This window comes from Phyllostomus hastatus, unplaced genomic scaffold (assembly GCF_019186645.2).
Source record: "Phyllostomus hastatus isolate PE091 unplaced genomic scaffold, TTU_PhHast_1.1 phas_scaffold_501, whole genome shotgun sequence".
NCBI classification, from domain to species: domain Eukaryota; kingdom Metazoa; phylum Chordata; class Mammalia; order Chiroptera; family Phyllostomidae; genus Phyllostomus; species Phyllostomus hastatus.
The window spans coordinates 69,179,139-69,201,590 of NW_025334033.1; the positions used below are offsets into that span (position 1 = coordinate 69,179,139).

General features: G+C 57.4%; 1 protein-coding gene across 4 annotated transcripts in view; it reads left to right on the forward strand.

The window, feature by feature from the left end:
• EVL (Enah/Vasp-like) overlaps positions 1–22,452 on the forward strand; it is a 116,361-nt gene that overhangs the window by 59,298 nt on the left and 34,611 nt on the right. For 3 of the 4 annotated variants that reach the window (XM_045821937.1, XM_045821938.1, XM_045821934.1), the window contains exon 2: positions 18,968–19,136. In XM_045821937.1, the coding sequence (XP_045677893.1) occupies positions 18,968–19,136 (169 nt within the window). Of the gene's footprint in view, positions 1–3,943; positions 4,097–18,967; positions 19,137–22,452 lie in introns of those variants that run through there. The other variant, XM_045821935.1, reaches the window with a different exon arrangement.

The following is a 22,452-nucleotide window of genomic DNA, read 5'->3' on the forward strand; positions in this document are numbered from 1 at the left end:
CGGCAGCTGATTTGGGAGCTGGTGCTGTGCCTGCAGTCCGTAGTTATCACTGCAGCCAGTCCTCGCATTGAGCAGATGCGGAACCCGGGGCTCAGGGGGGGGAGCGAGCGCCCGGGGGCACAAGGGCATGTCCTGGGCTCTGTATCAGGTAACGCCTTGGCCGGGAATCTTGCCACGCTTCTTGCTTTTCCTCATAACACTGCTCAAGTGCCTTGTGAAAGCTAGTGACAGAGTTAAGAGAATGCCCCCCCCCCCCAAAGTTCACTCTTACCTGTTTTCTGCTTGTGAAACCATGAAAAGGCAGTAGTGACACGGGCGGGGGACAGAGGAGATGTGGGATGAAAGTGAAAGGCACATTCTCACGGTGAGGATGTTTACACGCAGGGCAACGTCTTCAGGAAACCCTCAGAAGATGAAAAAGAAGGCCGTTCGGTACTTTCATCATCACACGTTACTGCTTCCGGCTGTGACAGAGCAATGGTAATGGGCTTGTTCTCCCGCCAACAAAACTTTGAAAGTGAAAAACATGCAGAGCACCTCGATACACGAAAGATACTGAAACTCACACAAACTCACACAAAATGCCGAGTTGTTGCTGTTCCAGGCGTGGAGCAGGCAGCACAGGACTCTGAGCCTGGAGGAGAGGAACGCACGTGACAAGCCCCGCGATGGCTCTGGCCAGCTGCAGGAAGCGGACGGTTAGAAAAGACGGAGAGTGCCGGAAAGGATAAATGTATGGCTACATATAAAATAATTTTTATAACTCAATACATATTTGTGCACATGTACCTATGATGATTTAAAACGAAAGTATATGATGTTGGCCCTGGCTGGTGTAGCTCAGTGGATTGAGCACGGGCCTGTGAAGCAAACGGTCGCCAGTTCGATTCCCAGTCAGGGCACAGGCCCAGATTGCAGGCCAGGTCGCCAGTAGGGGGGTGCCTGAGAAGCAACCACACATTGATACTTCTCTCCCTCTCTTTGTCCCTCCCTTCCCTTCTCTAAAAATAAATAAATAAACTCTTTAAAAAAAGAAGAAGTATATGACATTGTGTTGTAAGCATGCAGTACACATGACTACTATACCATAAAGGATGGGAGTGGATTTATGCAGCTATGAAGTTTTTACATTTTATGTGAAGTGGTACAATATTATTTCTAAGTATGCCATACAAAGTTAAGACTGCATATTGTAATACCTAGAAAGACCTCTAAGAAATAATATAAAGATACATGGCTAAAAAGCCAATGATGAAATTAAACTAGAATTCTAAAAGGTATTTAGTTCACTCAGAAGAATGTAAGAAAGGAGGAAACCAAAAACAGGTGAGACAGAAAACAATAGGAAAATGGTAGACTAGCAGCCAACCATATCAACAAATTAAATGTAAATGGATTAAATACTCCGGTTAAACAAGAGAGATTCTCAGACCAGTTAAACAATAGAGATTCTCAGACCGGATGAAAATGCAAGGCTAACCACAAGAGACACTCTTTTTTTTTTTTTTAAGATTTTATTTATTTATTTTTAGAGAGGGAAGGGAGGGAGAAAGAGAGAGAGAGAAACATCAATGTGCGGTTGCTGGGGGCTGTGGCCTGCAACCCAGGCATGTGCCCTGACTGGGAATCGAACCTGTGACACTTTGGTTCGCAGCCCACACTCAATCCACTGAGCTACGCCAGCCAGGGCAAGAGACATTCTTTAAATGGAAAGGCACAGGCCGGCTGGGGATAAAGGGCGCGCGGTAGGCGGAGCGGTGCTGCCTCCCCACCCTAACCCCCAGAACCCATGAGTGTGTTAGCTCACCTGGCAGAAGGGACCTCGCAGGTGTGATTCAAGTTAAGGTCCTTGAGACAGGGCACTCAGCCTGGGTTATCCTTGGGCCCAGTCTAATCACACGAGTCCTTAAAAGTGGAGAATCTAAACGAGAAATGAAAATGGTAACTGTGAAGTGATTGATACGTTACTTAGCTTGACTGTGGTGATGATTTCACAATGTATACATATATCAAAACGTCAAGCCATATCCTTAAATATACATTTTTTTGGACATACCTCAATAGAGATGAAAAAAATGAAAGCAAACAGTAATCCGAATATGGCCGTAAACACAGACGAGGGTGGAGCGCCTTTCCCGGCTGTGGCCTGAAACAGGTGTCAGGTGCATGAGAAGTCGCGGCACCTCGGCCCTGGAGCTGGGGGAGGGCCCTGAGCCAGGGTGCAGGTGGCCTCCCAAAGCTGGAAAGGGCACGGGAATCATTCTCCAGAGCCTCCAGCACCTGAGGTCTATGTCAGACTCCTGACCTACCGTTATCTTTAAAAACTAAGATTTTGGATTTGAGTTGTTACAAGCTATAAGTTTGTGCTAATTTGTTATAGCAGCAATGGAAAACCACCAGTACAAGATGGAAAAAGATATACTAGGCAAATAGTATAAAGAAGCTCACGTGGCCACATTAAAGTCAACTTAAAGACCAAAGAGTGCTACCACTAATAAAGGGGGACATTTCATCCTAGTGGAAGGGACAATTCATCAGGAAGATACAATAGTGTAAAATTATATGTACCTAACAAGAGCCTCAAAATGCATGAAATTAAAATGGACAGAATTAAAGAAACAAATGGACAAATCCACGGTTGCAGATCTTTTTAAACCTTTCTCAGCAGTGGATAGAACAACTAGACAAGAACAAATTGACCACAACAAACCAGTAAGAGCATAGAGGATCGGAATGGTACCTGCCTGACCTAATTGACGTTTTTAGGGCCCTGCTGCTAATTTCAGAATGCACATTCTCTCCGTTCTTGCTGAACGGTACGGTCAACAAGATAGACTGCATGCTGAGCCCTAAAACAGGTCTCCGTAAATTTTAAAGGGCTGAAATCATACCAGGAGAAACAAAAGAAGAAATGATAGTGTTCTTTGACCACGGTAGAATTAAATTAAAAATAAACAGTAGTCACAGATGTAGGAAAACACCAAATGTTTAGGAATTAAACAAAATCCAAATAATCCATGGATAAAAGAAGAAATCACAAGGAAAAACAGAAGATACTTTGAACTAAAAGAAAATGAAAACCATAAAACATCAAAATTTGTGGTTTGCACCTTGCGCAGTGCTGAAAAGGAGATGTGTATCTTTGAAAGGTACGTTTTCAGCATTCGAAGTTCTTTCTCCTCTTTAGGACCGGTCTTTCTTTTGTACTGAACTCCGTTGAGATGGTTTTTACTCTCTCAGTGACAATGTTGCGCTGCATCGATTGGCGTACATGTCAGTCTCTTCTCCGCAGAAGCCGTTTCAGAGCAACTGCTGCGTGCTCCTCAGTGTTTCGTCTCAGTTTCCAGCGCAGCGTGTGGCTCTGGGGTCTTGGGAAGTCGCGAGTGAAAGACTGGGAACGGACAGGTCCCGTCTTCATGAAGACCCGGCGGAGCCCCACGTTACACTCGAGGAAACTGAAGCCCCAGGGCCACGTACTGAGCCAGGGACAAAGCCAGGCTGCCAGTGTCCCTCAAGCACGTCCCTTTCAGCCTGGGAGCTGCTAGCTAAGGCATCGCCATGTAGCCAGCCTTCTCTGCAATGTGAGTGAGGGTGCTGCTGGGGTCTTGGAGCTTCTCACCAAGGCCTTCGGGAGGCCACGGCGCTGACTCCTGACGGATGGGAAAGCACAGGCCTGGACCCGTCAAAGGGCTCCGCCAGAGACGGGCTGTGAGGCCCACAGCAGGCCGCACCGCAGCCCGGTCCCACAGCGGCCGCTGCCCTCACCCTCACAGGAAGTGCTTGGAGGCCTGAGGTCGCAGCCTCGGGGGGTTTCGGGCCCCACGGTGGCTCTCGGCTGCCTGGGCTGGCGGGGCTGTGCCCTGGGAGCCTCTTGTTTCTGCATTTTGTACCTCGGTTTCAGTTTCCAGCTTGGGTTTGTTTCCCCTTTGTCTCTGGTGCAGCTTCCTTTTCCTGTTTGGTTTTAAGTAGAGTCTAAAAGGCAAGTAGCTGCCTCCTGAGGGTCTGCGGCCCTCGGATCAGCGTAGCCTGGTGCAAGCGCAGGACTCGTCTCCCCGGGCTCCCTGTGCTAATAACGCCTTCCAGCCATGGCCATGCTGTGAGTACCGGGACCAGAGGGGGCAGAGGGGTGTCGAGGGGAAACCCAAAATCATGACGGCGTAGAGCCAAAGGGGCCATAGAAGTCGCCCAGATCCCCTGTTGTACAGCAGGGAGGTCGGGGACCGGAGCAGAGGGCTAGGGACTTGCCCAAGGCCACGCAGGAGGGTGCTGACAGCCCGCTCACTCTGCACCTGCCGGTCTGTCTGTCCGTTACCCAGGCCCAAGTCTCTTGATGCTTGTGACCTTGACTGGCTCCTCTGTCCAAAGCACTCTGGAGTCACAGGTCTGCCTTGGACTGTGGAGGGGGGGGCTCTGATCTAGCCAAGGGGGTCGTGGCTCGGCTCCTGCGCTATGGGTGGTCCTGGCTCTTCTCTCCAGAACCGCCTGCAGACGTCCAGGTGGTTTTATGCGAATACTGAGCAGATAGGGAGGAGCTGAGGTGCCTTCTGTAAGGGCAGCTTCATGGACTGGGATGACCGAGCCCTGAGCCCAGCCTGAGAGACTGGGACTGACTGGGCGTCGGTCCCTGGGGCGGGTGCTGTTCAGCACGCGTGAGCGGCAGCTGGTCCGAGCCCGCCTGCACGTCCAGCTGTGCGTGGTCTTCCCGAAGGCGAGGCTGCATTTGGCCTGACGTTCCCCTGCCCTGTGACTCCATGAAAGATGGTGGTGATAGGACAGAGTTTTACCTTCTGGGGCTTGGGGCATTTCCTGGGCTAACTCATTACAGCTCTGTGTCTCAGCACAGAATTGTAGTTTCTCGCCTTCAAAAGCACTTCGTAGTGTCCAAAGTGCGGTTTTTTCCAGTTTTCCAGTTTGGTTCCTTAAACCCTGTTGGGTAAGCGAGAAAGCTGCTGTCCTTCTGGTTTTGTGGGCGAGGAAGCCCGGCCTGCACCCTTGCCCAAGGTCACATGGCTGCGGGAGGGAGGGCCGGAGCCGGCGCCGGCCAGAAGGGCTGGCCCGGGTCTGCTCCGGGGCGCCGCAGGGCACCCGGGAAGCGCCGTGCAGCGCAGCGGGTTGTTCGAGTCGACAGGAAGCGGACCTTGCCCGATGCCCCTGGTCAGCCGAAGGGGGGCTCTGAAGGGGACGGGGGCGCAGAGCTCTCCGCCAGGCTGTCGGACCACTTCTTCAGCCCGAGTCCCACGGCGCCAGGGACAGATGCTGGCCAGTTTGCTGTCACTTTAATAGTTTGCCTTTAGCCTTAAGGAGTTGGTGGGCGCAGCTGTGGAGAACAGAAGACTTCCCATTTCAAGGGCATGCTGACTTCCAGGGTGGGCAGGGACCGAGCCACTTGCGGTCGTGAGTGTCAGCCACTGACTGCAGAGAACAGGGCCAGAAGTCAGTGGGAGGAACCAGCACAGTTTTTTTAAGGTCTTTTTAAATTGTATTACAGGAATCTGAGAGGTCTCCATCTTGAGAGGACCTCAGACACCGTCTACAGTAGATCATCTAGGCTAGGCATCTTATCCTCCACTTGAACCAGATTAACTTCTGTCTTTTTTAAGGACTCCCCAGTGTTTCTCTGAGGGACAAAAGTGGCGTTGTTCTCAGTGATGCAACTGCCCAGCTAGTCCGGCCACGAGGTACACAGGTCAGGAGATTGAGGCCCGGGTGGGGCAAGGCTTAGCCTCGTAGATGGATGAGTGGCCCCACCAATCTGAAGCCCTGGTTCTCTGTGCCCCTCCCCCGGGCGGGGCTGGCGGCACTCGCAGGCCCTGCAGCAGGGGGATGTGATGTCTGGATCCTCGGTCGCCCGGGTGCCTGTGCGGGGGACACACAGAGGGCCTCCGCACGGGAAAACGCACCTCCTCGGGGCGCAGCCGGGCCACGCGCCGGCCAGCCACCGTTTTCCGGGCGCTGTGTGCGGGCCCGGGTTTCGCTCAGGCACACGGCCCTGCCCGGCAGGTGCCCTCGGACGTTACTGCGTCCGCTCTGACGGTGGCCGGCACAGCTTTCACTGTTCCCATTGCACAGAGGCAGGAACCAAGGCGAGGAAGGGAGGAGCAAGTGGACGGACAACAGCCTCGGGCGCTCTCCTGACCGCAGGGCGTTGTCCCTGTGCCCTCGCGCTCAGGGTCAGCGCGGGCCTCTGTTCAGCGGTCCAGTGGGGGAGACAGGGCTCTCAGGAATGGGGACACGCGTCGCGGGAGCCACGCGGTGCAGACAGCAGCGAACGTAGACAGGCAGGGTAACGAGGCCTGACCCCCGGGGCTGTCAGGAAGGACTCCAAGGAGGGGGTGGGGTCTCAGGGGAACTCTGAAGGGTAGGGTGATTTTTAGAGGGAACCGAGAGGGCATCCCAGTCCGTGTCACCCCGGGGCATCCCTAGGTGACAGGCCTACAGAGGTGGACGAGACGGGAGGTCTGGTCCTGAAGGAGTAGTGGGGGCAGGTGGGAGCAGTCAGGCAACCAGAAACAGGAGCGAAACAAAGTCAGCGTGGCGGAGAGTGGCCGGGCCACTGCCCAGCCAGGGCTATTGTGTTTTCAGAAGTCAGGCTTCGCTCCGGCCTCTGGAAGAAACTTGTCCCGCTCTGCAGAGTCAAGGTTCGAGTCCGCCCTCGTGGTCTCGGTTGTCTGCGGTCTCTGATCCCCTGCTGTCCTGTCGATGCCGGGAGACCCAGGGAGACCTCCCTTCTCTGGCCCCCCGTCGCCGCCTCCCCTCGCTCCTAGGGCTCCTCCAGGGCAGGATGCGGTGCTTCCCGTTTCCACCTATCCCTGAGCTGGGTGGCCGCTCTGCACTCGCTCAGAGGTCAGCCGGGCGCAGCGAAATCTCCGTGCTGATAAACAGGGACCTTCCCCGGGGCTCGGCCGGGTCCCATTCTCAGGCCGCAGTTAATCACCCTCAGAGAGGAACTACCCCAGTCCTCCACCCGGCCAGCTCCTCACAGCTGTCCCGAGGCCGGGGTGAAACCCACTCCACTCCCACAAGTGGCCAGAGCCACAGCCTCTGGGGACACGGTCATACACTGGAATTGGCAGTGGTAGCCCTCACGCCCACAGGGCCTACCGGGTGGCTCCCCAGGGACAGGGCTGTGTTGGAGGCCTTGAAAGAAAGCGTGGGAAGTGACACGAGGCGAGTTCACTCCGAGACTGTCGGACCCTCCCAACAGTTGGCGGAGTGTTTTTACCAGATGCCGGTGGACCTCCCGGAGGGGGGGCACCGGCGGTCCTCGCACCCGGGACGGCGGCAGCCCAGCGGAGAAAGGCACACGTCTCGACTGCACGCGATGCAGCCGTCCGACCCTCCCGCCCAGCCCTCCCGACCAGGGCGGACGGAAGGAAAGGGTCCCGGCTCGCCACTGAACGTGTTCTTCCTTCAGCTCCAGGAGCCCTCCTCTCGCTCTAGCGCTCACGGCAGTGGGGCAGGCGGGCTCGCACGCCGCCGTCTGGGTCCCCGCACGGCGGCGTTGTCGTCGTGTGCGGGTCTGACTCGCGCCCCGTCTTCACTGCCGTGATGCGGCCGTTCTCAGTTAATGCGGTCGGGCAGCCCCGGCCCTGCCGGGGGTCTGCGGGTCAGAGCTCCGTCTGTAGCAATACCGAGGCAGTGTTCGCCCTTCTCGCTCTGGTCTCACGAGTGCGCCCTGGGATTTCCCAGAGGCTGCGTGGCGTGTGTTGGCGTTGTCACCGTGGCAAATAGTGAAATGCGTGCTTGTGTTATAAAAAAGTTCTCAGCTTTAATGTCGAGTACGGTGAGCATGGACAGACGTCACGGGCACAAATGGGAGCTTTCGGCACCCCCTTTTTCAGGGTGTGCAGAGGCCGCAGAGATGTCCTGTGCACCACCGCCGCGAGCGCTCCAGGCTGTGCCTGCGCTGCCAAAAGCACAGCCTTGAGGTCGGCTCCCACGGTGGGGGGCGGGGCGGGCCCTGGGACCCGAGAAGAGGATGTAGGGCCTTCTGTCGAGCCAAACCACACTGTGAGGCAACATCGTGTGTCCCAGACGGAGGGGTGGCACCAGAGGGCATCAGAGGGACCCTCTCACGGGCATAAAACACTTCAGAATAAACATCTTAAGTTTAGAGCGTGACATTAAACCTATCTTGAGCCTCTTGCCATCAGGGGGCGGCGGGTGGGGGGTCACCCTGTGGATGGTTCACAAGTTGCCGAGGAGAAGGCCCTTTTCCACTGGAGAGACCGGGGGGTTGCGCCCTCGCCCCGCCGCGCCCCTCCGAGGGAAGGCAGCCAGCTCTGGGTGCCGCCTGGCGGGGTGTGACGCAGTGCGTCCCCGCTGTCCCTCGTGTCGGTTCTCCCGGTTTACTGTGAATTCAGTCACGGACAGGGGGACAGGCCAGAATGGGGAGGGCCTGCAAGGGGAGTGGCCTAAACTCATCACACACAAAATTCAGTGTCAGCAACAAACAAAAAAAACGCCCCAACATTCCAGCTTCACACAGAGCAAGTCGACAACCCAAGTGTAATGTGTGGATGGATCCTGGACCCACAAAAATTAAAACATTCTGGGGGAAATTGGGTAAATTATTAATTTTCTTAGGTGCAGTATCGGAATTTAAGCTCCATGTTAGAATGTCATTACTTTAAAGAATGTAGGCCGAACACCTCAGGAGTGAAGTGTGACATCTGCGACATCTGCAGCTTACTCTCAAACGGTTCTGAGAACAGTGACATTAGAAGCGATGTCACAGGCAGTAAAAATTCTTCACGAAGCGCAGCGGAAAGCCCCTACTGCACAGCGGGGAGTGAGACCTAATCTGGGCCTTCGTGCATCGGCCTGGGGCACCGGGAGACCTGCTCCTCCCCGGGCCTGTCTCCTCCACCCAAAACAACTGCTTCCAAGTCGTCCCCAGCGCCGACAAGGCCATCGTGACGCCTGGTCTCTGCCTCTGTCCCTGGACTGAGACCTGATGATGACACCCATGGGGTGGGTCTTTACATTCCCAGGGTCTGGGCCTTGGGGACGCGGGAGGCCCGGGGGGATGGCGGAGGGCGCTGCGCTCTCCTCTCCTCCTGGAGCCTGTGCAGACCCTGCTGGCTCCGCTGGAACAGGCCCCTCCCTCCGCCGGGACAGGCCCCTCCCTCCTCCGGAATAGACCCCTCCCTCCGCCGGAACAGGCCCCTCCCTCCGCCGGAACGTGCCCTTCCCCGCGCGCCCAGCTCGGCACACACCTGCGGGTCCGGCCCTCGGCGGGGACCACGCCTTCTGTTCAGGAGAAGGTTGGGTTTTGTAGGAGGACTGGGCACAGGGATAGATTTCGTGTGTCGTTGGTGCTCCGTCAATGGGGTGTTGTCTTGGTTTATTTTTTAAACCAATGCAGGAAGAGAGAAAAAACACGAGTGGCCAGATCTCGGGTGAGCCGTGGTCTCTCCCGACCCCAGAGAATTCTTGACAGCTGAGAAATATGACACCTGGCAAAACTAGGCAAAGTCAAAAGCAAGTGTTTGTTCAAAGATACAGTCATTGTGGAGAGTCCCCCGGGTCGCAGTTACTGGGGCTACAGAGATGAACGATGTTTTTAAAACAAACGAACCCAAAACACACTGCCCCGTGGAGGGGGAGAGAGCCAGCAGGCCCTCGGTGCACCGGCAAGTGCCCCGGTGGCGTGGAGAGAAGCTAAGCAGCGCCTTTGCGGCGGGGTGCAAACCTGTCCCGGGGGGTGACAGACACAGGAGGAGAGGCTGGGGGGCGGGGGGGCGCGGTCTGTGCGCAGGGCAGGGCGGGGCGGAGTCCTGGCGCGGGAGCTGCCCCTCCGGTGGACGGTGGACGGGACGCCGCGGCCCGGCATGACAGCCCCGCCAGCGGGCTCCAGAGACGCCTCCGACCGACTCCACCGGAGTCTCGCCTCACGCGGACGGGCTGTGACTGCGCCAGCACCTCGCTCGTTCGCGGCGGCGGCCCGGGCGCTAATCGGGGTCGGTGACCTGCACTCTGTGTCCCTCCGTCTTCCTCGAGCTCCAGCGGTTACTTAAACACTAACTGGCCGAGAAAGACCGTCCCTCATTGCACTGCACACAGTCGCACTGCGCTCCCTGGGGCCCGTGGGCAGCGGGTGACAGGCCCGGCAGGGCTCCCTTCCCTCCCCACACTGTCCCCATGGCTGACGGTGTGTCTCCTGGGCCCCTGGACCCTGTCCCCTAGGGGAACGGTGGTCAGCAAGGGGCAAGAACCAAGCTGGCGCCGTCACAAGAGCCAACAGAAAAGTGCTGGAAGGGAGCTCAGAGGACAAGATGGAGGGCAGCCTTGTCGCCGGGAGGGGGATGGGGGAGAGGGCCTGCGCTCTGGGGCTGGGGACCTGGGGAGTGGCGTGACGGGCTGAGGGGGCTTGGGAGCGGAGGGGACGCGGCGACTGAGGCCTCCAGGGGAAGGACAAGGAAGGCGGGGTCCCGGCCAGTGGTGTCTCCCAGCCTGGGCGACTGGACAAGCCACTTAACGTGAGGCAGGGAAGAGGTGGCCACCACCTCGCGATGGCGGTTTTGAGCCAAGGGGAGGACCGGGCCGCTGCCCCCTGCTGCGTCCGGCGTTGGCCCTGGAGGTCAGCGCGAGCTCGCCCTGCACCAGGGCCCGGACAGCTGTCCGGAGCCTGCGCCCTGGGCGCTGGCTGCTCCGATCCTAGCCTACTTTTCCAGTTCACCCTCGTGGTTTGTATGTTGAAAGTAAACAAGTCAGACTCCACAGACTGCATGGGAGTCTGGCTCCGTTCCACTTGGCTTTGAGAACATGTATTTATAGTCACTTCTCTCTGGCCTCGCGCTGTCCCCTCTCTCACGTGCTCGTCGTCTCGGCCGCCGCCAGGCCGTGCCTGCTCTGGTGGCAGTACAAGCCGCACCCAGGAGGGCGCGGAGGGGGCCCGGCGATCAGGCCTGGGCCTGCCCTCAGGAGGCTCGTGGTCTCAGGAGGAAGACACGCTCTGCGCAGCTACCACGAAGGCTGCAGAGTGACCAGAGGCTCGCGGGGCCTCGGCGTGGGGCCCGGGGCACAGACACACTCCGGTTAGGCGCGCAGACAGTGCCGGCGGGGTGCAGGGCGCCTTCGTGTAGGAAAATACTCGTGTTCTATCAGCTTGTTTTACAAGTGAGAATTCCTCCCCCCAAACCCTGTATTCTTTCTGCAATAGCACTATTGCGTAACCTCTATGTAAGTGTTTTTCCTGCTCGATGGTAATGTCCTTAAGGGCAGAGACGTGTCACGTTCATTCCCGGAGCCTCGCATAGTGCTTTCCCCTTGGGAGTTACTAAGTGAAGGACAGTGAAGAGACACGTTTTCTGAAGGCGGGGACACGCGACCTGAGCTTTGCGAGACGGTGAGATACAGACCTGTGGACTAAGGCAGGAGAGAGCGTATTGGGCAAAGGAAACATCTTTGATGTGTTGAGTAACACCAGGAAGTCGTCGTGATTGGCCCACATGTCAGGAGGCTGCTTTTGCTGGCAGCCCCGGCCCCAGCACCGGGCTGCTGGGTGGGCTGTGTAGACAGACCCCCCCCCCCCCGACCCGCACCAGGCAGCGTGTAGATGGCGGCAGTCCCAGGGTAGCAAGGACGGGGGCTCCCTGGGGCCCGCAAAGACTCTGCCCCGTTGTTTCAGAACTCCAGGGATAAACAGGTGGGCGGGCGACTGTGGCCCTGGCCTTCGATCAGCCCGCGGGGGGAGCCTGTCTCGGGGAAGTGGCTCCTGTCCTTGTGGTGCCCGTGCCCAGCAGAGGGGCCCAAAGCAGACAGAGGCTGCAGTGTCCCGGGACAGCTGTTGAGGTGCTGAGGCAGAGGATATGGTTACAGGGCTCAGAGGACCACCAAACTCAGCCTGAGCTCCCAGGGAGGCTTCCTGGGGGAGGCAGTATGTGTTTCAGTCTTTCGGATGAGGAGGAATTAGGGGCAGGCTAGGCTGGAGAAGCATCCCACGCAGAGGGAACAGCATGAGCTAGAGCTAAGAGGCCTTAGAGAGCAGGGCCTGTGGGGGACCCCTGAGTGTTTCCCCCAGACTCTGCCTGGGGTTGTGGGTCAGCCGTGAACAGGTGAGGGAGGACCGGATTGTGAAGGCCACCCTTGCCTGCCAAGGAGCTGCAGTAGCCGTGACGCCTTCTTCCATGCTGTGGCGTGCCGGGTAGCACCCCGAGCCTTCTCATTCGCCCCACAACCCCGTGAAGAAGATAAGGACGGAGAAGGAAAGATCAGATACAGATAAGGAAACTGAGGAGCAGAGGAGCGAACCGATTGTCGGTGGTCATGTAGCTAGCGCGCGGCAGAGCTCCCAGTGAGAGGAAAGGTGCCGTCAGGTTTGCATCGTCTGAAGGTCTTCTAGTGGCGAGGGTCAGCGATGAGGTGGGGGCGGGAGACTCGAACCCAGCGGCAGGAAGAACAGCCGGAAGCCGAGTGTGGAGGTCTGGGTGAGAAAGGGCACGGGCTAGGTAGGATAGGGCGACCCGGAGGGAGAGAAGGGAGCCCACCCGAGTGCTGTCCAGGGAGCAGCCAGCTGACAGTTGGCCGTGGGGGCGGGGCCGAGAGGGCTGGCTTTCTGGCGGCCGACTGGGGAGAAGGGGACGGTGAAAAGAGCACTTTCTGGTTGTGGCACGTTGCGTTGTGAGGTCTCTGGGGTGCATCCAGGTGGAAGCTTCCCACCGTTGGAAGTGGGGCTCCACGGCTTAGGGGACAGGTCACGACCACAGTCATCCCTGTGGGGTGCGACAGTGTGTTGGTGGTCACGTGACCTGCCCCACGGCTGAAAGAGCCCATGGACAGATTTAAAAGTTAGTGTTTCTCCAGTTTACTCCGAGGGCCATTGAAATCAGAACCAGCAGGCCTGTGTGTTAAAATACGGAGACCCGGGCCTCACCTGTGACTGACTGAGTCAGACTCCCCCAGAGAGGGGGCCGAGGGGCTGCACTTCAGTAAACTGCCTACCTGATGCTTGCGGTGCGGGGAGAAGGGAGTCTGAGGAGCTCCCGTTGCGGGACACGGAGATTTGAGGTGGTTTCCAAGTGCGCTTTGGAGCCAAGACTCGTTGAGGACATGGTCACGTCCCACTTGAGAGAACACTTGTATGCTCACTTGGATACACAATTTCCAGGGATGCTTACCCCTCTTTAAGCCTGCCTGTGGACCCCCGTTCAGAGCCCCGACGCGGCCAGCGAGCCGCCCCGAAGCGTGTGACGGAGGCCGGAAAGGAGCCGCCAGAGAGAGGGGGGGACGGGGAGCCCGCGGAGGGGCGGGCCGGGGCCCAGCCGGAGAGACCGGTGAAGATGCAGACACGGGCAGCAGTATGGGATATTCGGTCAGAGAGGCGGGGTGACTGGAGAACGGACAAGCGCCGTTGGAGTCGGGAAGTGGCAAGTCGGTGATTTGGTCTGGAGCTAAGCGCACATTAGGGACAGAAGCCAGCGCCAGCGGGGACCTGGAGGGTGGGCGAGTGGTGAGGAAGTGGAGGAGGAAGCAAGTGTGCGGGCAGCCGTCGGTGGGGGGGCGGGGACAGCCCGCAGTAGCAGCTGACACGCAGCAGAGGGTGTTCATGAGGCGCTGGACCCTGTGGCAGCTGTGGTGGTGAGGGACCCGGGAGCTCCCAGCAGGGTGACACTCACCCTGGTTAGCTGGGGACTGACTACCCTGGTTTTGCACCGAATGCCCGGCCTCCCAGGAAACCCCTCCATCCCAGGCAGACCCGGGGTCCCGGTCCTGCTGGGATACGGGACCAGACAGAGTGGTGGGTGGTTCCAGCAGCGGGAGCCACAGGTCGGGGCGTGGGGCAGAGGAGGACGGGGGCCAGCGCTGGGGAGAGACCACGGGGCGTCGATCCAGCAGGGCCCCGGTGGCGAACACAGGGCCCTCGAGCCAAGTCCGGCCCGGCGCCTGGTTTCTGCCCAGCGGCAGCGCCAAGCTCCTTGCCCCTAGGTAAGGAGCAGTTACCTTTATACAGTCCCAGAATGACACTTGGCCCTTCGAAGTCAGCCACGAGGCCTCCGGGGAGAGTGAGTTTGACACACGTGCAGTGGGGGGTCCGGGCAACGAAGAGTGTGGCCCCCAGGCTGGCCCTCCAGAGGAGCAGAGGAGGGCGGGCCGCACCCCCTGCAGGCCCCGAGCAGCCTGCCCGGCTCTCCCCCCACACCCCCGGGGGCCTCAGCGGCCTCGCTTCGCACAGTAGGCCCGCCCCGAGAGCTGCGGTTTCCTGCCTCTCCGATCCCAGGCCTTCTGAGGCAGAAAATGCGGACGGCGATCTGTAACAGAGGCGTCTGTTCGGGGGCTGCTGAAATGGGGTGGGGGTTTGAAAGGCGTGTCCCCGTGGGCACACGCTCATAAGCGTATGTCACAGTCATAGAGTCGTCTCTTCAGCGGTTGTTAGGGTCTGCAGTGTACAAGGCCTGGGCCTACCGGGGGAACCAGGGTCCCCGCCTGCCGGGAGCTCACAGCCTAGTGGGGCAGGCCGGTGCACACGCCGGTGCCGGGAAGCAGGGCGCCCCGGTGAGTTCTCCGAGGAGAGCAGAAGGGGCCTGGGGCTGGAGGAGCCCCCGTCTTCCCTGACGGGCCTGAGGTCAGCCCGGCCCAGTGCGTGTCTCCCAGTGGCCCCACCTATCTTCTGGCGGCTTTGGTCGTATCCTGAGGATCAGCTCTAGCTCTTCCCGGAAGCCCCCCGGGGCCCGCTGGTCCTCCGAGCCAGGCGGGCAGAGCATTGAGGCCACACCTGCACGTGCGCCCGTGGCGTGGGGCCGCCCGTGGGGAGGACACGGGAGTAGGCCTCCTCAGGTGAGTAAAGGAATTGTGTACGCTCCTGTTCTTAAAAAAATAGTTGAGCCACTCAAAAATAGTCTTTTTAAAAATAAAATACTTGCGTCTCGCACTTCCTTTCCTCACATGACACGTGACTTAGACAGGTGAAGCTTCTGCAGCCTTTGGGTGTGTGCGCGTGGCCCGGTTTGCGTCTTAGCCACGTGGACTGGCCGAGAGGCAGCTGGCCGCTCGCTCGGAGCTGAGCGGCAGCGTCGAAGCTGGACAGCCGTCAAGACTTTATTCAAAGCAGGACAGGAGCCCAAAGGGATCATGAGCAAGACGAGTCCGGAGTGGAGTAAACGCGTGTTTTCCCGCGCTCCGGTCCCACCGGTGGGCTTCACGTACGCGGAGGCAGGCGAGCGCCGTTCACACGGGGTAAAAAGAAAAAACAGGTTTTTTGGTTAACCACAAGTTCAACGTGAACCTGAATGTTAAAAACAACAGCAGAAAAAGGAACCCGTGGCTGTGATGACAATAAGAAGAATGGTTATTGGTGCTTGAGTACCTACTAGGGGCACGCGCCCCTAAAAGGTGTGGGGGGGTGCAAGATGCCCCAGGTCACGTGCGGTTCTCCGCACAGCACCTGGCCCTGCCTCCCACCGCGGCCGCCGGGGAGGCCCCCCGCCCCCGGCATCCCACATCCCCTTCCTGAATTCGCCCGCGCCTGCGTGAAAGCTCTTCGCCTCCAGGCACTCAGCACTTTCTTCAGAAAGCCTCCCCTGGGCCCCCACCCCCCCCCCCCGGCCGAGTGGGGTGTGTGATCATCTGCCCCGCTTCCGAGCAGCTGTGAGCTCGCTCAGGGCAGCAGCCAACACCCCCACCCCTGCACCCCTAAGTGTTCTTCGCTTGCTGGCGTCTGTGGTTATCAGACTGGGAGGCGACGGTCGTGCCCGGTCGCAGGGTCCAGACGCTGGGAACATGTGGCACACCAGGACTCGCTGGAGGAGAGTGACGGGGGGCAAGGGGGCGCGTAGCCTTGTCGTGTGTGAATAAAGGAAGGAAGAACCGGGATGCCCCTTCCGTTGTGCCCTGGTCTGTCATGGGCCACCCAAAACACCTCAGTGACCTGGAGGGCAGGGAGTGGATGCCACAGAATGGGAGGGGTTGCCTGACAACCGAACCATTTCACAACAAAGCGCGCCGCCGTGGAGGGCAGTGAGTTCCCCTGCCGGCAGAGCCGCGGTGTGCACTTGGGGCTGCTGGGAAGGCACGGAGCGTTGGGCCCGAGAGTGGATTTGGCTGTCTCAGGGGTCCTCTTCAGCTCTGAGACTCTACTGGGAGCGTTCATCGGGCACCCGTTCCGTGCCGGGTTCCAGGGTCACGGCAGGGAATGCGGCAGGCGTGCCACCGCCCTGGGGGAACCTGCACTGTAGCAGGGTGTGTCACCTTGGGTCTTGCAGGAAGCAGACACCAAGACCCCACAGGCTTCCGTGGAGGGTGGAGGGAGCAGGAGCTTGTGCAGGGCGGGCCCCAGGCCAGGGTGCAGGTCTGACGGCTGTGCACGGCGAGAGGGCAGGAAGGAGGGCTGAGCAGGGAGCGTCTCAGCCCACGGCACACGGGCAGGTGAGACAGCTGAGCCAGGGTCTCCCCATCGAAGAGTCCCGTGTCGGCTGGGAGTGGCCGGCCCTGGTGACCCTGCCCCGTCCGCTCATTGGCAGAGAGCGACCTGACGAAGGCCGGCCTCTGTGCAGATGTGGTGGCCGGCCATCCAGAGACGTGGCAGCTGAGCCCATAGGCCACCCGTGCTCCACAGCAGGCTCTCTCCCAGGTCCGAAAGGCCCGCTTCCGTGGCGCCACCCAGGGGTTCGAGAGAGCAGTGCCCGGTCACACAGCGCCTTCCTGGGCTTCTCTGGCCGCTGGCCAGCATGGGCTGGAGCTGGGGTTTCAGCCCGCAGGCCTCTGACCTAGATCCCAGGCTGCGTCCCAGGCCCTGTCCCATCCCAGCACGGTGTCTGGAGCACACACCTGCTTGCCCAGCGTCACGTGGAAGCTAAGTGGGTCGGTGGCAGTGAGTGACACGGCTTAGCCCAGAGCTTGATGTCTGGTCAGTTTGCACTGGAATGAAGCTGTGATTTAAACCAAGGTCTGTCTGATTCTGGGCACAGTTTAGCTTCTACCAGACTTCGTGAGGACAGGGCCCAGGAGACTTTAAGCAAGGAGAAGGGCAACTCTCCTAAGCGTATTCTCTTCAAAGACTTAACAGATGTGGTTTCAGCCTCCAAAAGGCAGAGGAAGCAAACTGTTGATTTCTTCCCCCCCCCTGCCAGTAACAGTAGTACGGCTCTCTTCTGGGAAGGCCCACGTGTCTTCTGCTCGCCACCGATTTCCCCTTAAACACATTCTGAACCGTGGGAAAACCAACGCAGCACGATTGCACCCCCAAAAAGCCATTATGATTTGCTTCTGATGCATCTGTCCGCAGACAGAGCCCTCAGCACAAGGCTTGGACACCCGATGACAAGTGTACCCCAGACTCCGAAAGCCCAGGGCAGAGCTGGGGGTCAGCGGCAAGTCTGAGGCCCAGCGTAGGCTCCCCACGTGGGTGTGACCCCCAGCACTGGCAGGTGAAGTCACTGCCGCACAGCCATGGGATGCGCAGAGGGGTTCGTGGGCAGGGAAGTGAGGGGAGACGGATAGAAAGGCTAATGTGTGCACTGTCCACTGAGTTGTGGTTATGACAATCTGCGTACTGGACCCCTCGCCACTGGGGAGCAGAGCTGGGTCCCGGGGTGCTCAGCCTCTGGGGCACGCGGGCGCTGACCGTGTCGGCCGAGTTGAGGTTTCCAAGTCACCGAGGGCCCATCTCCTAAAAGCCACTGAGTTGCCACCCAGTACCCACTGGCACTGGGGAATGGGACCTTTTTAGAATATTGTGTATCCCTGCCTGAAATATGGTAAGGGGAGCATAATGCGACACTTCTGACAGCCCAGTCTGTTGTCATGACAGTCCATTGCGGTGCACACTTTAACGTCTACTAAATTAAATGTAACCTCCGTTTCTAGTTCCGATCGCCGTGTTTGCGTGGCCTCGCTTTCTGATGGCGGTCACTGCTCACTGTTGCCGGCGCAGCTGCCTGTAACAGACATGTATCGTTTTAACCGGGGGTGCAGGCGTGCCGCGGACTGAGACAGTGGGGGGGCGTTCAGGGCCGCTCGGCCTCTGTGTAAGGGAAGGGGCTGGCGGGCTCCCTCCCTGTCTTCGCAGCGACTGTCTCCTCTCCCCGGGGGCGTCTTGTGCTTCTCCCCTGGTTCTCCGTCACACTCTGGGCACGGGAAGTCGGTTTTCAGTAAATGTCTTCAGCAGAGTAGGGGCAGCCATCTATTTATTTGGATCTGTGTGGCTCTGTTCTTTAGAAGAACACCTGACGTTTTACTGTCTCGTGGCTCGTATGAGGGTACCCTCTCACCGTGTCATAAACTGAGCATTTGGTTGGATGTTGTGAAGAATATTGTCTATGTTGTGTGCCCCAGAACCATACAGAACTGGTTGGAAATCCTAATATAATTACTGAATACCCGTGTGAATTTGCATAAATCGTCCCAAGCCTCTAAGCCACTATTTCCCACCTGCAAATCAGGGCAATAGCGGCTCCTTCCTAAGTTGTGAGGCCTCCGTGCTTTAACGCACTGCCTTATTTAACACAGGGCCTGCAACATGGTAGACGATTGGCCAGTTGTAATTGTAATTCCTTTCACATTCAGGCGCCTTTTTCCCTGAAAGGAAAGCTGTATTTTCCAAGCCATCAAAATTTTTGGCACAGAGCCCTGGCTGGTGTAACTCAGCAGATTGAGCACCGGCCTGCAAACCAAAAGGTCGCTGGTTCAATTCCCAGTCAGGACACATGCCTGGGTCGTGGGCCAGGTTCCCAGTGGGGGCTCTCAAGAGGCAACCACACAGTGATGTTTCTCTCCCTGTCTACTCCTCCCTTCCCCTCTGTCTTAAAAAAATTTTTTTTCTTGGCACAGAAAACTCTGCTCCCCATGGTCTCTGGAGAGTAAAACCTCATCACCTCACAGCAGCCCCTCCGTAGGCAATTGGAAGCTCTGGCCGTTAGAAAGTTTCTTTGCGTCAAAGAGCCATCGGCCTCTGATTTCAGGAAAGGGCAAAGCCGGCTCCCAGCCCTCGTGCCCGTTGCTGACACCTGAGTTTTCTCTTGCTCCGCAGCGAACAGAGTATCTGCCAAGCCCGGGCTTCCGTGATGGTCTACGACGACACCAGCAAGAAGTGGGGGCCGATCAAACCTGGCCAGCAGGGGTTCAGCCGGGTCAACATCTACCACAACACTGCCAGCAGCACCTTCCGAGTCGTCGGCGTCAAGCTGCAGGACCAGCAGGTGAGTGCCAGCGTCACGGATGATGATGATGCCCCTGAGCCTGCGCCCCGCACACACGTGCACTGACGCACACCGGTGTGTAGTGAAAAGAGGTAAAATAAATAAATAAATAAGGTCGAGCTTCGGAGTCAGAAGATCTGGGTTCAAATTCTTACACCAGCCCTGGCCGGGAGGTTGGGCCAGGTGGCGCATCAGTCATCCCTGTACCCCAAGGTCACAGGTTTGATCTCCAGCCAGGGCACACGCCAGAATCAGCCAAATAAATGCGTGAGTAAGCAGAACAACAAATTGATCGATCTCTCTCTCTCTAATCAATAAATAAAAAAGGTTTTTTATTTGCTTCTAATGTAATTTTAATTCACATTTTCTATTTTTTTATTTAATCTTTAGTATATGTTTTTCCATGACCATTTAGTCTCCTAACAAAAATTTTTTTTTTTTAATTCTGACTCCATGTTCTCGTGCAGCAAGGTCCAAGACCTTGGACAAACCGTCTTTTCTGAATGTCACTTTCCACGTACAGGCAGCGACCCACACCCTGCATGCCTCACTGTGTTACTGTTGTGTTGGGATAAAACGACAGGTGTGGCAGGTTTGAAAGGACATGTTGTACAGATACTTTGGTTTTGTTTTGGGCCTACATGTCCATGAGCAACAGGACCGTGAAGATTTTGGTTTATCCGCCCGCGCGGTGTCCCTTTGGAAGGAGCATCAAGGTGGTGCGAAGGGTCCGGGAGCGTCCCTGTCCCTGTGGTACGTCCTGGACGAGTCAGACGGGACAGCCTATGGGTGCCCCGTGAGCACCTCCGCCCAGCCAGGGCCGGACCGCCTGCGGCAGGAACGGTCGCGCGCATGTAACCGAGACGGAGTGGTCTGGTGCGACGGGGGCCAGCACGGTGACGTGGAGAAAGGGTTTGTGTGGCCCGACCACAGCGACCTGGGTCCGCACCTCACTGCTGTCCCTCCGGCTCTCCTCGTAGAGGCTGACAGGGACATTTTTAGCAGTGAAATCATCAGACCCGTAGTTTCGGCATTTGTGGAGAGTCTACCTAAATAAATAGCGTCTCTGACATCCTTTGTGGGTCAGGCCGTGGCTAGGCTGAGCAGCAGGTGAGCTGCTCCCTGCAAGAATCGGCGGGTTCGCAATGAGAAAAGGGAGAACAGAAACTCGAGCCTGTATTTTTAGTGGGCTGCTGGTTGAAGGTGTTTCTGCTTCGGCCAAATTGAGTTTCAGATTCTTGTGGCTGACAGAGGCCACAGTCCCCCCTTCAGGGCCCCTGATGAAAGGCGGTCTGCCTAACCTGGAACTCTCGGCACCTTTGAGAGGCATCTCCTTCCCTCGATGAGGTTTCTCTGAAAACCTTCTAGAAGCTCTTTCCTGTTCTTCCAGTCCATGGGTTCTGGCTCTGCCTTTGCGAGGCGCTCGGCACCACACACTGAGGGACACAGCACCCTTAGTCCCACTTACGGTGACAGCCAAAACACCTTACACATTTGTGTGACACCCATGGGTGGGGGCTGGCACGGCATACCACCCCGGGGCCCCATGCCTTTGACATAGGTCCATTACCTAGTGCAGTTTCTGAGTCATAGTGGGTGCTCCCTAAGCACTTGCTTTTATTATGACCAGTTTTCCATCCCCTTCATGCCTCTTGGTGGCCCTCCCGGGGCCACTGGGAAGATGGCACAGTGTGCTGGAAAGGGCACAGGACCGGAAAACAGGGTTCCGGGGGACCGGCGTGCGTCCCGTTCTCAGGAGCCTCCTGCAGAGGAAAGCACGAGTGGGGGCTCACTGGGGAGGAGAACTTTCCCCAGGCAGGGAGGCTCTGGCAGGAGTCCTCCGTGGTCTCCGGGACAGATTCGGAGGGGCCGTACTGACCCTAACTCGCAGCCCTGGAGTGTGACAGAGGAGTCACTGACACCACCTCCCACTGGGACTGCATATTCAAGACACGGGTCCCCAGGGTGTGGCGGAGACCCTCCCCGATGGATGGGGCGTGTTGGCCAGCGCCATGAAAGAGATTCTTAGTAAGCCAAGGCACCAGTGGGAGTGGCGGGAAACCTAGTTCATAAGAACCTGTATGGACCTCAGGAGCAGAGACCCATTTTCACAGGTCGGTTTCACCGTCAGTATGGTTACAAGGTCAGACATTCTGGGGCAGACAGAGATTCCTCGTGTTACGGCCACATAGGGGTATCGTCCACGCTTCATCCCTTCACAGTGTACGGGGCGCTTTTCATGTCTGAGTGACCCCGTGGGGATGATGGTGCGAGAAGTACCACCGAGTTGTAGTAACTGTAGTTACTTTTAGTTATTGTACTTGGTTGTTTTTACTTCATTATAGTCATTGTTAATGCCTGTTTTCCCTTTCAGCTTTAGGTTCTGATTCTGCCTGTCTGTCCCCTCCCTCAGAGTTCCGTTCACGTCGGTCCTTGCGCTCCGGGCAGAAGAGCTGCTCTGAGCGCTTCCTGTGATGCGGGCCTTGTGGCGGCAAGTTCCCGCAGCTTTCGCTTGTCCGGGAGAGTCTGCGTCTCTCCTTCGTGCGTACAGGGTCGCTGTGCTGGGTACGGTATTCTTGGCTGGCGGTTTCTCACTTTCCATATTTTTAATATTTCCCTGCACTCTCTCCAGGCCTGTAGGGTTTCTGCTGAGAAATCCGATAAGAATAGCAGGGTGTCCTTTGGAGGTTACTGTCCTTTTTCCCCCAGCTGCCTGGAGAATTCTTTCTTTATCATTAACTTGTGACCATTTATAATGTGACTTAGAGGAGGTCTTTCTGTGTTGAGATAATTAGTTGTTCTGTTAGCATCTCATACTTAAACATCCGATTCCTTCCCTAGGTTTGGGAAGTTCTCATCAGATATTGCTTTGAAGCCCTGGCTGGCGTAGCTCAGTGGATTGAGCTCAGGCTGCAAACCAAAGCATCGCAGGTTCGATTCCCAGTCAGGGCACATGCCTGGGTTGCAGGCCATGGCCCCCAGCAACCGCACATTGATGTTTCTCTCTCTCTCTCTCTCTTTCTCCCTCCCTTCCCTCTCTAAAAATGAATAAATAAAATCTTTTATAAAAAATTGCTTTGATTAGGCTCTCTGTTCCCGCCTACGTCTCTGCCCCTCTGGGACACCCCATGTCGTGTGGCTCTTCCCGATGGGGTCAGGTCATTCTCATGGAGTTCTTTCATTTCTTCACTCTTAGTTCTCTCTCTGTTGCACCCGAGTCATTTCTAGGTGTTCGTCTTCCCGCCCATGAGCCTTCCTTCCCGTCCGGGCTGCTCTGTGGTCTCCAGGGCTCTCTACGCATCCTTCGTCTCATGTA